The sequence below is a fragment of the Rutilus rutilus genome (genome assembly GCF_951802725.1).
Source record: "Rutilus rutilus genome assembly, chromosome: 1".
NCBI lineage: Eukaryota > Metazoa > Chordata > Actinopteri > Cypriniformes > Leuciscidae > Rutilus > Rutilus rutilus.
In genome coordinates, this window is record NC_140209.1 from 46,809,936 (window position 1) to 46,824,701 (window position 14,766).

The following is a 14,766-nucleotide window of genomic DNA, read 5'->3' on the forward strand; positions in this document are numbered from 1 at the left end:
AGCGAACGACAGACTCTTTTCTGTTCCATTATGCGATTCTATAATCTCTATTTGCGTGATTCAGAATTTGAAAAGCTCAAATAAGCATCCCTTCTCAGCAAGGCAAACTTAGATAATTTTTTGGGGGTTTATTTTCAAAAAAAACAGAATTATAGTACACAGAACCGTTGCAATTTACATGCATCATCCAAATGTAACCATATCCAAACGCTTTCTATCACACCCATCTGTCCTGTTCATGACAGGGGTCATCAGTGACCCACAGTAAATCCAAAAATAAAGAACCCTGATAATACATCAACATTGCAGCAGTTTGTCAAAGTCATGATTCAAGTAAATGCCCATCAGAGAGAGAATGAAAAATAAACCAGCTGTCCTGTCCCATGTGTGTGAGCGTTAAACTAGCAGAGAACATGCGGTGTCACAGAAATCACATACATATTTGGATATAGAGGTTTGTGCAGTAGTCCATTCGGAGTATTTTAGGTAGTAGCAGACAAACTGTTTTGCAACTACAGTTGAAATGGAAATAGTTGTTCATGGTCCCAAATGGGTGTAAATAGTAGGTTGCAAAAACTGTAAATGCTTACGCCTGGGGTCATGACACACTGAAAGTTTCCAAAGACAGCAAATATTGGTTTGTGAACAAAGATAAACACTTCACAACGGCACTGACAAAGCAAAGTGGACACAAGTAATTTCCCAGGAGAAAAAAAACATTTGATTATTGTAGCTTGAAGTGATCTGTCATGGAATGAGGCATCTTTTTTCCAATGAAAGCCATTGACGGAACTCAATAAAAAAAGTACGGTTTCCCTCATCTTGTCAGATTTATACTAAATAGGCACATCCTGTATATGACTGACCGGCTGTTTCAAACAGCTGTGGCCGAGAAGGGTGACACCGCAGTGACATCACTAGAGGCCGAATATTGTCCATCTTTGGCTGCAGCATCTCAGGTCAGAGGAGTTTCGCAGGATAAGACTCTAAGTTACACAACTGAATGTTTGTGTATGTAGAGCAACAACTTGCAGTGTGCATGAGTCATTCGTTTTATAGCGGAGGATGGGAAAGAAGAACTGAACTGCTAATGGCGATTTCTGTCTACGCCCACATCAAACACACTTTCAGTTTTCATTTTGCCTTAATGCACTGGCATGGCAGAGTCATAAACATATAACCTTGAGTTTTATAACTATATTGTATAAGGGGAAAAAAAGTAACAGAAAGCAGCAACTTTTGACAGGTTTGGATGTTGTTCATCCAAATGAAACGTACGTGTGTGTGTGTGTGTGTGTGTGTATGTGATCACACTCTCTATATTTTCTAACTGGTCCCTTGTCCTAGGCTAGATGCCCGTTACTTTTCAATGAGCCCGGCCTCTTTCAGTTTGAAGTAGAAAAACTTCTCCAGTGTGTTGGCACACTTGCAGTACTCGCTGTCTGGAGGGTTGTACTCTCTGCAGTTCGTGATCACTCGCTGCAGATCGGCGATAAACAGCTTTTTAGTCACATAATACCGGTTCTTCAGACGCTCCGTCATGGTTTTCAAGTCTAGGTAGGAAGAGAGGTTTATTCAGTTGGATGCAATTTGATGTTGTTAAAAGTGCATAGATGTTAACTGATTAATATTGGCTGTCCAGCTAGTCTGACTAATTCAATAGCGGCTCTTCAGAATGGTTGAAATCTCATTACTGTATATGCAGATCACATCAGTACCCACCAATGGGGAAGCGGATGACCTCGTAATAGTCAGGAGCTTCAGATTTCTTCACTGGCTCCATGAAAGGCCAGGAGTCTGGATGCGTCTGTTAACACACAGATGAGATGGTGAGAATATTGTGTCATTAATGTGTGTAGATGAATGTGCGTATGAGTGTGACAACAGGCCTCTTACTTTAATCTGTGCGAGAAGATTCTTTAACATGTTGTAAAGCAGATCTGGATCTTTCAGCTCTTTACTGCAGAGATAAAATAAGAGAGAATGATGGATACACGCAGGGAACAAAAATAATAGTACTTGTAACATTACATGCTTTTGACCAGAGTCTCAGTTACTCGCTGGCAGAGGCGGACAGAGTACACAGCTTCATTACTTCACCCCTTGCTAAATTTTACTCAAGTACAAGTAAAAGTACTACAGTCAGATGTCTACTTAAGTAAAAGTACTGAAGTACTTGTTTTTAAAAGTACTTGAGTATCAAGAGTAAAAGAGTATATATTCTAAATATTTTCTAATATAAGTACTGCCACAGTGCTTACATTGGTAAACACAGCAAACACTTGAAGCGAAAACTATCATTAAATTGTTCAGAAAATGGAAATAGTCTGGCGAGGTGGGGCCATGGGTTGGCACATTCCCGGGATGGACCTGCTGCGTCTTCATCCATTGTGTCGTCCATGGTTTCGTCTCTTATCTAAATCTGACAATGGAGTTGACTTTGGTGGAAAGCTGAAGGTGATTGCTGATAGGCTGTCCCAATCAGTGGCGCCTGCACAATCCAATCACGTTTGAGAGGGAACCAACAAATTGAGGGTTTCCGAGATTTTTCTTTATTTTTTTTAGAAGTAGTAACGGGTACTCACGGTTATGGATAGAAATGTAGCGGAGTAAAGAGTACAATATTTGCCTCTCAAATGTACTTGAGTAAAGTCATGAGTACTCCCCAAAAATGATACTCGAGTAAAGTACAGATCCCTCAAAATTGTACTTAAGTACTGTACTCAAGTAAATGTACTCCGTTACTGTCCGGCTCTGCTCGCTGGTGGTTGGTAACTTTACTAGTAACTGTAACGAGACCGGCTCATCTCATATATAATACACAAGGTATATAATTTAACAAAAACATACTCTTATAAGTAAATACAGTTTTCATTGCAATTAAAAATATTGGGGGAAAAAAATCCCTGTGTACACATACGCTACCATTGAAAAGTTAGTTTTTTAAATGTTTTTGAAAGAAGTTTCTTATGCTTACCAAGGCTGCATTTATTTGTACAAAAAATACAGTGAATTTCAGTGATATTGTAAAATATTAAATAAGTGTTTTCTATTTGAATATATTTTATAATGTAATTTACTCCTGTGATGGCAAAGCAGAATTTCAGAATCATTACTCCAGTGTTCAGTGTCACATGATCATTCTAACATGATGATTTGGTGCCCAAGAAACATATATTATCATTATCAATGTTGAAAATAGTTGTGCTGCTTAATATTTTTGTGGAAACAGTGATACATTTTTTTTCAGGATTCTGAACGTTCAAAAGAACAGCATCAATTTGAATTATAAATCTTTTGTAACATTATTAATGTCTTCTTTACGGTCACTTTTGATTAATGCATTCTAGCTGAATAAAATAAGTATGAATTCCTTTAATAAAATCTTACGGACCCCAAACGGAAGTGTACACGACATGCTATCACTGTAAAATCATCAGTGAGATGTTTTAATACAGACACACAGATGGTCTCAGTTTTCAGAATAAATATGCATAAATTCTCCTCTGACCTTTTCTCCTTGGCACTAGGTTTCCAACCAGTCTCTCCTTAAGAAGACAAAAAGGAGGGAGAGAGTGTGTGTGAATGGAAGGATTTTGTGGGTGCACTGTAGCCACTACTGTGAGGCGAGCACAAACTTACTGATGCCTGGTATACTCTCCACAGGAATCTGCCGCACACCCTCTTTAAAGCAGGTGAGACCAGGATACACTTTCCTGATCTGATTCTGTTTCCTCTCGATCAGTTTCTTAATTATCTACAGCAGACGACAACAAACCCATATGACTGGAAGTCATTATACTGTAACAAAGACTGGCTGAAACTGACAAAAGGTTAATACGTCCAGACAATTTCAGATATTTTGAGATGCCAAAAAAGTGGCACAAATCCTCCTCCAAAAACCAAATACACAAATGTAATACTATAAGATTTCCCGGCACAATGTAATTCCCCTCCAGCAGAAGTGTGTGCACTCTCACCTCTTTCTGTCTCTTTATGATGTGTGAAAGTTCGGTGTAGGGTATTCTGGGATTGAGCTCGCACTCCATCAGCGTGGCTCCCTCGTAGTCTTTGATGTAACCAAGGTAGCGGCTCTTCGGTACTTTGATGTCTTTGGAGAAGCCCTACCGGCAAAAAGAGGGGTCAACAGATATAGTTGTGCAGTGGAAAAACAGGAAATTACAAGTGAGGCTGGTGGAGTCTGTACTGTCTGGAGCCGTACCTGTTTCTTGAAGTAGCCGATTGCGTATTCGTCAGCATAAGTGAGAAAGTACAGAATGCCGTGCTTGATGTGGTACTCCTTAAGATGATTCATCAGGTGTGTGCCGTAGCCCTAAACATGAACACAAAAAGATTATCAATAAATCAAGTGAAAGACATCAATTCAACTCATAGCAAAAAGGCTATTTATTTAGCTTACAACATATTATAGGGATAGTTCACCCAAAAATGAAAATTCTGTCATTAATTACTCATCCTCATGTCGTTCCAAACCTGTAAGATTTTTGTTCATCTTCGCAACACAAATAAGACATTTTAAATGAAATCTGAGAGCTTTCTGTCCCACCATTGACAGCTACACTACTGACACTTCAAAAGTTCATAAAGAGATCGTAAAATCTGAGCGAAAATAAAGCGAACAAAACATTTTTGAAGCTTCAAAGTGGTAGTTGTGTGACTGTCTATGGAGGGACAGAAATCTCTCAGATTTCATCAAAAACATCTTCATTTGTGTTCCGAAGATGAACGAAGGTCTTACAGGTTTGAAACGACATGAGGTTAAGTAATTATTAACAGAATTTTCATTTTTGGGTGAACTATCCTTTTAATATAATATATTAATTTCTGTGATTAATGTGGACTGTTTTTTTTTAACCGTTCATTAAAAAAAACTCCATCTGAAATAGAATCAGTAAACTTATTGCAGTGCATTCTGGGATTGAAGTACACTTGCCATGGTGCCTTATATTTTGCATAAAGTATCTTATGATATGAGATACTTTGTTTAACAGCAAGCAGATTTGAAAAAAGTCACTAAGTAGGTAGCTCACTGCGGTTTACATTTACATTTAAGCTTTTAGCAGACACTTTTATCCAAAGCAACTTAGAAAAGAGGAACAAAAGCAATTTGTCAAAGAGCCAACAATATTCATAAAATAAAATGCTGGGTTTATGTAAAATAAGTAGAACAAGTAAATTTCCAAATTTTGGAATTCTATTGCTTCAGAAATCAGAATTATTTTCTTCCATAAAACTAATAAAGGATCCTGGTCTTTTTCTTTTGGGCCTTCCTTCCAAAACACAAGCAGTGACACCGCCACTGAACATCAGGTTACGAATTGTTGGATAAATTGCTGCTTGTGGCAAGGAAATGCATCCTTATTAGTTGGATAAAAGAGCCTCCCCTCTCTGTGACTCAAAGAAGTTTCTGCTGTGTCCCCTAATGAGAGAATGGCTGCTGTGCTTAGGGGTAATGTTCAGAACTTCCAAAACCTATGGTCTACGCTTATGGAGCACTTTTTGTGCATTGGTTAGGGCTCCCTGGGGTGTGTGATCCCTCCTTCTGGAGGAGAGCCTATGGGACAACCTATAGAGAACGGTCATTGTTCCCTTGTGTTTTATTGTTCAAAGTGAAATGTATCAGTATCCATAATGTGTTTGTCAGTGGAGATGAATATGAATATTTCATGTGCTTTTCTGTAGGTGTGTGACTTTATGCAGTCACTTATACCAGCATTTTGTTAATGGTATTATCATTATTTTTGTTTTTATTGTTATTGTCTTTTATTACCTCTTTTTTTCTTTTAATAGCTTTTATATATATATATATATATATATATATATATATATATATATATATACACACACACATATACACACACACACACACACACACACACACACACACACACACACACACACACACTTTTAAAACATTATTATTATTGATACATTATAATAATAATATTACATTATCCTTAGTTTAGAGTCACTATGTCTCTTTGTAGAGGAGAGGACAACTTAGGCTGCGTTTACACTTGGCATTAACATGCGATCACCGTGATCCAATCAAGCAGATTGGGTCATAAGCCAATCAGGACACTGTGCATTTACACCTGTCCACATCAAGTGGCTTCTGTATCTGGATAACAGATCGGATCTCACATTCCCGCAAAAAAAAAAGGATGGCTCCGGTGCAAATTCGACCTGAAGTGATGGGTTTTCTTTTAAAAACAGTTTTCAGTCAGGGGACATTTTACAAATCTCGCAAAATGAGGAGGATGTAGAGGCTGCAAGGGCTAATAATGTGGATAGATGCCGTAATGGAAACAGTACAGAGAAACGTATGGGTACGAGAACGTTGCGAGCTGTGGTGGGAAAAATGCACGTTCTTTACAGAAAATCAATGGTTCTGCAACTTTCGGGTGTGAACTGCGAAGGCAAACATTTCAGTATATTTGCGATGTCCTTCGCACTCAACTGTATCGCAAAACCACACAGCTCTCAGTTCCGGAGAGAGGAGGGGGAACAATGACAGTGTGGGGGTTTGTGTGACGTCCACCTGTGAACGCAGACACGATGGCTGGACTGCGTTTACATTACACTGAGATCCGATCACAATGCGTCCTCGACTACCTCCGAACCTGGACACGCTGATCGGATAACATTCTGATCAGAAGCGCGTTTACATCTGGATACAGGTCGCATGTTAATGCCAAGTGAAAACACAAAGTTATATGAAGCAAAATCCATGTAACAAGGTTCTTGAGGATCGTCTGATTAATGATTGTTTCTTTATTTTTCTCCCTGTGCACTGCACTCACACTATGGAAGCCCTGAACCGCAACGAAATGAATGTGAATATGAAACAATGGCAAGCACACACACAAAGAACTTCTACGGAAGACATTCTCGTAATTTTGACTTTATTCTCAAAATATTACGACTTTATTCTCGTAAATAATGTTTCGACTTTAACCTCGAAATATTTAAACTTTGCATGCTTTGAAGATTTTTTTAATTAAGAGTATTGATAAATTAATTAACCAAGATTAATTTTGCGAGAACTGCATGTTCTTCAATTTAAAATTTTTTTTTAGGGAAAAAGTAATATTGATGTGAGGCGTTTTTCTTTAGCATTTTAATTTAGAGTTCAATAATTGATTATGTATATTTACAATAATTTTGTAATTTAAATACTTAGAAGTCTTCCTGTCCCCCTGCTCTCAACCAGGGGGACAGGAAGTCTTCTAAGTATTTAAATTAATAATAATACATACCACTGGTTTACAGTCATTGAGCCTCAATTGAGTGCGTCTCCGTACCTTGACCTGCTCGTTGGAGGTGACCGCACAGAAGACGATCTCTGTGAATCCCTGAGTGGGGAACATCCTGAAGCAGATCCCTCCAATCACACGGCCATCTTTAATCAGAGCCAAGGTCTTGTGCTTCCTGTGGTCAAACAGAGGGAGCAGGGTCAAAAGAGGCTGAGGAAGCTAGCGAGACACAAAACCTTACAACTAAAGCTAAAGCTAAAGATTGAGGTAAGTAGTGGGCTCTTTGGGAAAAGGAAGGGGTCACAGCAAACTTACGGGTCAAACACAAGACGTGTGATGTACTCTTTGGGCATGCGGGGAAGTTGATGAGAGAAAACATTTTGCAGGCCCACGAGCCACATTAGAATCTTCTTATTGGACTTCTGAGAGAGAGAGTTACCAATCACATGGAACTCAATGATGCCTCTCCTCTCCTCCAGACGAGCCGTCTCATCACGGGCCGCGTTTGCAGACAACAGACTAGTCTGGGAAACCAGAAAACAGACTAGAAGATAAAATTTTACTATTCAACTGTAAATGCAAAACAGAAAATCCTCATGCAACATTATTAAGGCTATCATAAGGGTGTGATAAACTCTGACCTCTGGCCCCAGCATGGCAGCAGGGTCTGTGATGGTTTTCATAACTTCATTGACCAGTTCCATTGGGATGTCACCCATCACTCGGATCCGCTTGGCATCCTCCAGAGTCAGTGCCTCAGGAAGCTTACGTTTCTCTCCTGAGAGACAATGCATTACACACTGTTATGAGAGACTGACATGATGACTGTCATCATTCTTAAATCAACCGCAGGTGTTCTCAACTCTGGCCCTTGAGATGCACTTTCCTGCAGAGTTTTCCTCCAACCTTGATTAGCTTGTTCATGTGTTTGATTAGAGTTGGAACTGAACTCTGCAGGAAAATGCAGAGTTGAAAACCCTGGTCTACTGCATATATGAGTGTATACTTAAAATTGTAATACCAATGAACAGACAGAGTTCACAGCGCACAGTAAATAAATCTGCAACTTGATCTTCTTACCGGTTATTGGTTCAGAGGAAGCAATGTCCAAACCCGTAACACCCAGAGCAGAACCGCTGCTGCCCTTACTGAGAGGAGAGCCAGACACTGAGACTGGACTCAGTACTAAAACAGTAAGAGAAGGGGTTTGAAGCAACATAGTCTAAGCCAAGTCTCTATGGTGGCTAAGGCATCAGCAGAAGCATTACAGTTTTCTGTCTGCACAAATTGTTTTATAATTTTGTGCTGTGAGAATTGCTTTATGACACCATAACAACCTGTGCATTAATACAGAGTAGCATGCCAAATTTAAAATAATAATAATATAAAACAGACCATTCAAAAGACGCTGAGCTGAGACACAAATATTGTCTGGATTTTTGGAGAATCAAACTACAAATTGTCAGACAATGGATGCCACATTAATCTGAGACAATGTTTTTTTAACAAGAACATCTAAAAAGATCAAATATATATATATTTTTTTATTTTTTTTTGCCTTTATTGACACAGAATGCATTATGGCGGCAGTCTACTTAAAGTAAATTTTGATGTTTTTAGTAATTAGTTTAGTTCAATTAACAAAGCATAGGTTGTTAAAGTTGGCTTTGAAACCATAAGGGTGATGTAGCCTAATATTTGTGAATAAAAGCGCATGTCATGATTGTATTTTTAACATCAATTGAAATTTGAGAAAGCTGTTGTTACATAAATGCTCATCCCTAATGACCACCTAAACACGCACCTGTTTGATGCCCCAGTTGTGTCCCCTCTGAGGCTGGCATGGTGAAGTCTGCCTCCCAAATGGGGGAGTTTTCTCCATAGATTTCTTCTTCCAACATGGAAAGAAACCTAACAAGCACACACACACACACAAACATATAATCAAGTGGCCTATGTGAGAGCGATGGTTTTATAGCACGTATTGATACGAAGGTCTTACTTGGGGAAGTGTGTGAGAATCAGAGTGCGTTTCTCTGGTGGGAGCTTGTCTTTCTCCACTCTGAACTTCTCCAGTAACTGTCTGCGGGTGACGGTGAAGATGGACTTCAGCAGACTGCGGCCGAACACCTGACAGGTCTCGTACCGTGGCAAGCTGTCATTGCTCTGAGGAACGTGACAGTAACACAGCCACCTGAAACACACACACACACAAAAACCTAATTCATAAAATTGTAATTGTATTGGTTTAAACACATTTGGTTAAAATTCATCATTACATTTTTATGTTTTGAAAGAAATCTCACCAAGGCTGCATTTTGTATGATCAAAAATACAGTAAAAACCGAGAGTTTAATTACAGAATTAATTTACAGTAAAACAGAGCATTTTAATGCATCCTCTTAAACACAAAACATACTGACCCCAAACCTTTGAACGGTATATAATGATTTTTTTTTTACTATTTTATGTTAAATTATTTTTTACTTTCAAATTATGCTAATTTTATTACAAAATAAATGTCATTTTGACATTTGATTGTGTGACAGAGCATGCCTTATTTCAAACGAGTGAATCGATCACCTTTTCCTCTTTACTTTTCAACTATTAGCACCAGTTACACCATCTATATGTATTAATGACGTGTGACTTACGGTTATATCTGCAAACGCTGCGGATAATCTGCGGGTCAGGTGGGCCAAGTTACAAAAATAACATTACAATTAATTGTGGGTGGGTTGAGGGTGGATAAGAGATAAATCATTAATGTATTGATTTTAATGAAGACACCGAACACTCATTTCATGGTAAAACGCAATGAACGAGCGTCACTCTTTTTACTTTTGTTTTCAGCAACAATGTATAAAGCCTCTCACTTCAGGGAAAACCAACAAAGGAAAACATATGCCTAATGGCATTGTTTTACTAAATAGTTAACCAGAAAAAAAACCCTATTCCAGTGTAGTATGTTAACATATCACTTGAGAATTTGAATAATTGTAATGTGACGATCGGGTGCGGATATCTAAATCTGAGAAAATTATAGGTTTGGGTGGGTAGCGTGTGGATGATTTATTTTTTAGCAGCGGATTCGGGTGACATTAGAGCTGATCTGCTGATATAACCTAGAAATAAACACTCATTTACACGTGTTAACTCAAACACACACACACACACACCTAGTATAATCAACTTTGTATGCGGCTGCATCCTCTTTCTGAGCCCTCTGACGGAACTGTGACGGAGTCTCCAGCTTCCAGTAGTTCAGACAGAGCAGAAACATCTTACTGAGCTCATACATGGTCTGCCTCTCCTTAGGCGCCAAATGACTGAACTTATACTGAACAAAGTTCAACACCCCCTGAGACAGAGAGAGAGATCTTGAGTGCAGAACTCTGCATAAAATGACAAAACACAGTCTGCCCATCACTTCCTAAACACTTAAAGGAGAACTCGGTAACTCTAGCGAACTCTACTCACTTCTTCGCTGATTTTCCCTTTTGTTGTCGCATGTTTTCCCCACGAGCTCCCCCTACAGCTGTGGGGGGGCGTATATTTCACAACACGGTCGTAAAAACTCACTTGCGGCGGCCTCCTCCCCCTCTCTACCGCTGCTCATGTGCGTTTGTTTTGATCGGAGCAAGCCAACTGTATCGTGTTGAGCTATGTCTACCGAGGTGGGTAATCTGGTAATACATCATACATGTGTGTTTGTTTATGTCGAATTGCCGTAAAGCAATTTGTGTTTCGCGCTCGTTCTCATTCTCGCTTCTCACGAGACTTCCAATTTCTATCTTGCCGGGACGGTAGTCCCCAAGTTGCAAGGTTGGTTTTCCGCCTGGGAACGCTGGGGGGAGCGGGGAAAGTCACCAATATCACCAGAACAGGTTGTTTAACCATCCAAATGATTTCTAGACAGTTTTATTACGTTAAAAAAGTTACCAAGTTCTCCTTTAAGGGCATTTTACATGGAATGTGACTGGCAGAAAGCTTTGCTTGTGACACACACTTTCTTATCCACAACATACATACTTGTTCTATGTTGGGTTTTTCAAAGGGAGGGCTACCGAGAGAGCCTTCCACCACTGGCTTCCCCATCTGCAGTATACACTTCCTCAGCAGCTAAGAAACAAACAGCCAACAAACAACACAGTCAAAAATGTGAAATATTCACCTGACAAATGAACACATTTTTTTTAAAAGGCTTCTTAACATGTTAGTCACTCATCTGGAGCATGCCTGCACTTTAAAAAAAAATTAAGGAAGCAGATCTCAATTGCCCATTTACCTTGAACAAATAAAAGTAGACTTGCTTGGTGTCCGTGTCTTCTTCTTTATGAACAGACATGAAGAGATTCTCCACATCCACCACCATCCCTAACAACCGGTTAATCTCCTCCTCAGACACATTCTCCAGGTGAGACACATGTTCTGCTAAAGATCAACACATAAGAGAATGTGAACACTACCTGAAGCAATAATAATAACCATGTGTTATATGATGAAAACTACACAGTTAACATATACTGGCCTGTATAACCACAAAGGCTGCTTATCTCTGGTTTGCATGACATATACTTCATAAATCCATGTGGGTTGATACTTGCTACTGTACATTTCAGAGCCGCTTTTGCGTATTTATTAAATAGACCTTGTCCATGGATTACACCTTGCAGTGTTTGAAACTTTTAGATATCAGTCTATGTAAGCTATAGAATGCAGCAATCGGGGTGGCAGAAATAAAAACTTACAAAACAGATCTATTTTATTGTTAATCAATGGTATATTAGTTTCAGAATAAAATATATATACGGTGCTGGGTAGTAACTGATTACCTGTAATCTGGATTACGTAATCAGATTCCAAAAATTAGGTACTTGTAATCAGATTATGATGCAATAGGATCCAGGCAGACAAGCAATGATTATGTCAAATATCAAATATGAATAAGGAATAACAAATTTATTAAGTAAAAGTGTAAAATTATAGAGACGAACAAATTGATAAATAAATAATAGTTTAACAAAATCCAAAGTATTGTATCTAACAGATGAAGATGGTGAAGATCAGAGTAAAGAGAAAGAAGAACAAAAGAAGTAAGATCTTTGCAGAATTAAAGGAGAGGATGAGACGAAGCAGAAGGAGACGCAGAAGTGAAGAGCAAAATAAGAGCAGTGAATATATCTGGAGGAAACTTACATCCATTTTTGGTCTAATATGAAAAGGTCAAACAGACTTATCAGCTATGTCATTGTTGGTGTGATAGCTAGGTCAGAGTGACTGGTCAAAAGTCAAAGATAGAGGTGTTTTGACACCTTTAAGACCATTAAGAAAATACTGCAGATCTTGCACCATCTCATGTCTGCAGAAATGGAAACAGACACATTTTGATACAAAGGTACATCACGTAATCAATTCTGATGGAAAATACACCCACTCAATCTTCCAGCACAGAAGAGACACCAAAGATCTTACAATTGGAAATATACAAACATAGAGCATGAAGTAGAATATACATCAATTATTAAAGAAATCCATAACATGTAAAAGAATAATAATACATTTAAAATAATTAATAAAATAAATAGTATGAATAAAGACATTATCAGAAACATTGACCATTTTGGATACACCAGATTATATTACGTTTTAAAATACTCGTAATCGGACTACAGTTACTTTTTTAATGATTACATATATTATTAACACAATGGCAGTAAATCATTCAGAATTTGATTCGCCCTAATTCTTCTTATACGTTTACAATTTTCCTTTCAATTCTTCCAATAAATTAATGCCACTAGTCAAGTGCCACTATGTCTTTGGAAGGCCTCTGTCTTTCCATTGTCTATAATTTCTATTATTTTAAAATTATTCATTTTAATTTAAATGTATTGATTTAATTGCCCACTGCAGTTCCTTCACAAACCCCAGTTTGGCAAACCCTGACATAATGTAAAATTCAATGCACCTCATGTTGCTGATATTAAAGAATGGAATACATTTTCTCTCTCTCTGTATTTTTATATCAATATGGTACAATATTATCCTATACAAAATCAATGTGATAAACCGGTTAGGGCAAAAGTAATCTAAAAGTAATAAAAAAGTAGTCCGGTTATATTACTAAAATGGGTAATGTAATGGATAATGTTACGAACTACAATTTTTGTCATGTAATTTAGAATCGGTAACGGACTACAATTTGTAAGTAATCTACCCAGCACTGCTGTGTGTATACTATCATGTGTATATACATTTTCTTTAAATCAAAGTTTTGTTATGCGATAAATTTCACATCTGGTTGGTTTGTTTCGGTTCATGGCTTATAGACTAACTATAACTAAAACTTTTTAAGAAATCCCTATGCTTACGGAACCAAGGCCACTGAAAAAGCGGGCGGGCAATGTTGCACTCTATTATGCAGCACAAGCCTATTTGGAGGATGGGTCTGATATTAGTGCGACGTGATAGAACCACGATAGAGGCGTTAATCTTACCCAAAGAGTGTCCACAGCTTCGGCAGGCCTCTGTCAGACTGGCTGCCTGCTGCTGGAGCTCCATACGAGCAGCTGTCGGTGGATTGGGGTTTTTCCACCCATTGCATTTACAAGCATCATTCGCCTGTGATTGGAGAACACAACTGTGATTTAAAAAACTGTCAATGAGGACAGTAAACATCAGGTTCAATTAGATGTTGATAAGGTGAATATTGTCAAAACATTCATAATTGTAAGTATGCAGTGGTAACAGTGATAACATCATGGTAACACATAATAAACTAAGCACACCTAATGTATGGCGCATGTTATAAAAACATACATAATAAATGAATGCATTCAATTAACCAGCATATTTTGACAGCATTTCTGCACTAATTCTGCATAGGTAGGAGTTCGCTAGAAATGTGACAGTCATTTTCCACACTTTAGTTCATATGAAGGAGGTTTTCAAAGTCTTGTGTTTCTTATTTTCTAGCCTTAAATCGTCTGTAGTCCTTTATAATTTGCATTCTTACCAGGGGGACATATGTGACTAGTTTGCAGACTGTTAGAGAAGCACTGACACATGAAAGGCCCGGGCACTCGCTCTATTGTTATGAGCCAAGCTCTCGGTTACCTTGCAGGAGGAAAACACTCCGAGTTTCTCCAGCTTTTTAGCCCGCGGAAACGAGCGGACTTGGGCTTTCTTCTGGCTGGACCATTGCTGTTGACTCAGGCCTGGTCGGGCCGGGTCGCTGCTCCCGGCTCCGGGGTTTGAGTGGGACCCTGCCGGGCCGCTGGACTGAGCTTGCTGAAGCCGGGGCTGCGCGGAGGTCTTTGCCGCCGGGTCCGCCATATCAGCAGCCTCACTTCCCCTCCTAGGATCGCCGCGCACACTTCCACCCTGTGCCGTTTCAATAAAGTTTTGTGATAGTTTTCGATACGCTGTCTGACCACTGCACTGCGCGTGCGCAACATGGGGGAATGCTGGGAGATGTAGTATTACA

The 14,766-nt window shown here is 38.8% G+C and overlaps 1 protein-coding gene across 2 annotated transcripts; it reads right to left on the reverse strand.

Annotated features, from left to right (window-relative positions):
* Positions 1–113: 113 nt before the first annotated feature.
* On the reverse strand, positions 114–14,726 carry kat2a (K(lysine) acetyltransferase 2A). Of its 2 annotated transcripts, none has more exons than XM_084406076.1 (18): positions 14,397–14,726; positions 13,778–13,901; positions 11,566–11,711; positions 11,310–11,399; positions 10,457–10,638; positions 9,280–9,471; positions 9,082–9,188; positions 8,358–8,462; positions 7,919–8,055; positions 7,593–7,801; positions 7,326–7,452; positions 4,223–4,333; positions 3,981–4,124; positions 3,643–3,757; positions 3,512–3,548; positions 1,897–1,960; positions 1,723–1,807; positions 114–1,553 (listed from the first exon to the last, which is right to left on the reverse strand). In XM_084406076.1, exons 1-18 carry the CDS (start codon positions 14,613–14,615, stop codon positions 1,360–1,362), a joined length of 2,388 nt encoding a protein of 795 aa, XP_084262202.1. In that variant the 5' UTR covers positions 14,616–14,726; the 3' UTR covers positions 114–1,359. The 2 variants fall into 2 exon arrangements, with proteins under 2 accessions (XP_084262202.1, XP_084262203.1); XM_084406077.1 differs by having other exon boundaries at positions 11,566–11,708; positions 14,397–14,675.
* Positions 14,727–14,766: the final 40 nt, after the last annotated feature.

Excerpts from the sequence above, each read along its gene's own strand:
- kat2a (XM_084406076.1), bottom strand. The coding sequence starts at position 14,615 with ATGGCGGACCCGGCGGCAAAGACCTCCGCGCAGCCCCGGCTTCAGCAA. Across the intron at positions 3,758-3,980 it reads TCATAAAGAGACAGAAAGAG|ATAATTAAGAAACTGATCGA; the intron begins GTGAGAGTGCAC and ends CGTCTGCTGTAG. Across the intron at positions 1,554-1,722 it reads GGTCATCCGCTTCCCCATTG|ACTTGAAAACCATGACGGAG; the intron begins GTGGGTACTGAT and ends CTTCCTACCTAG.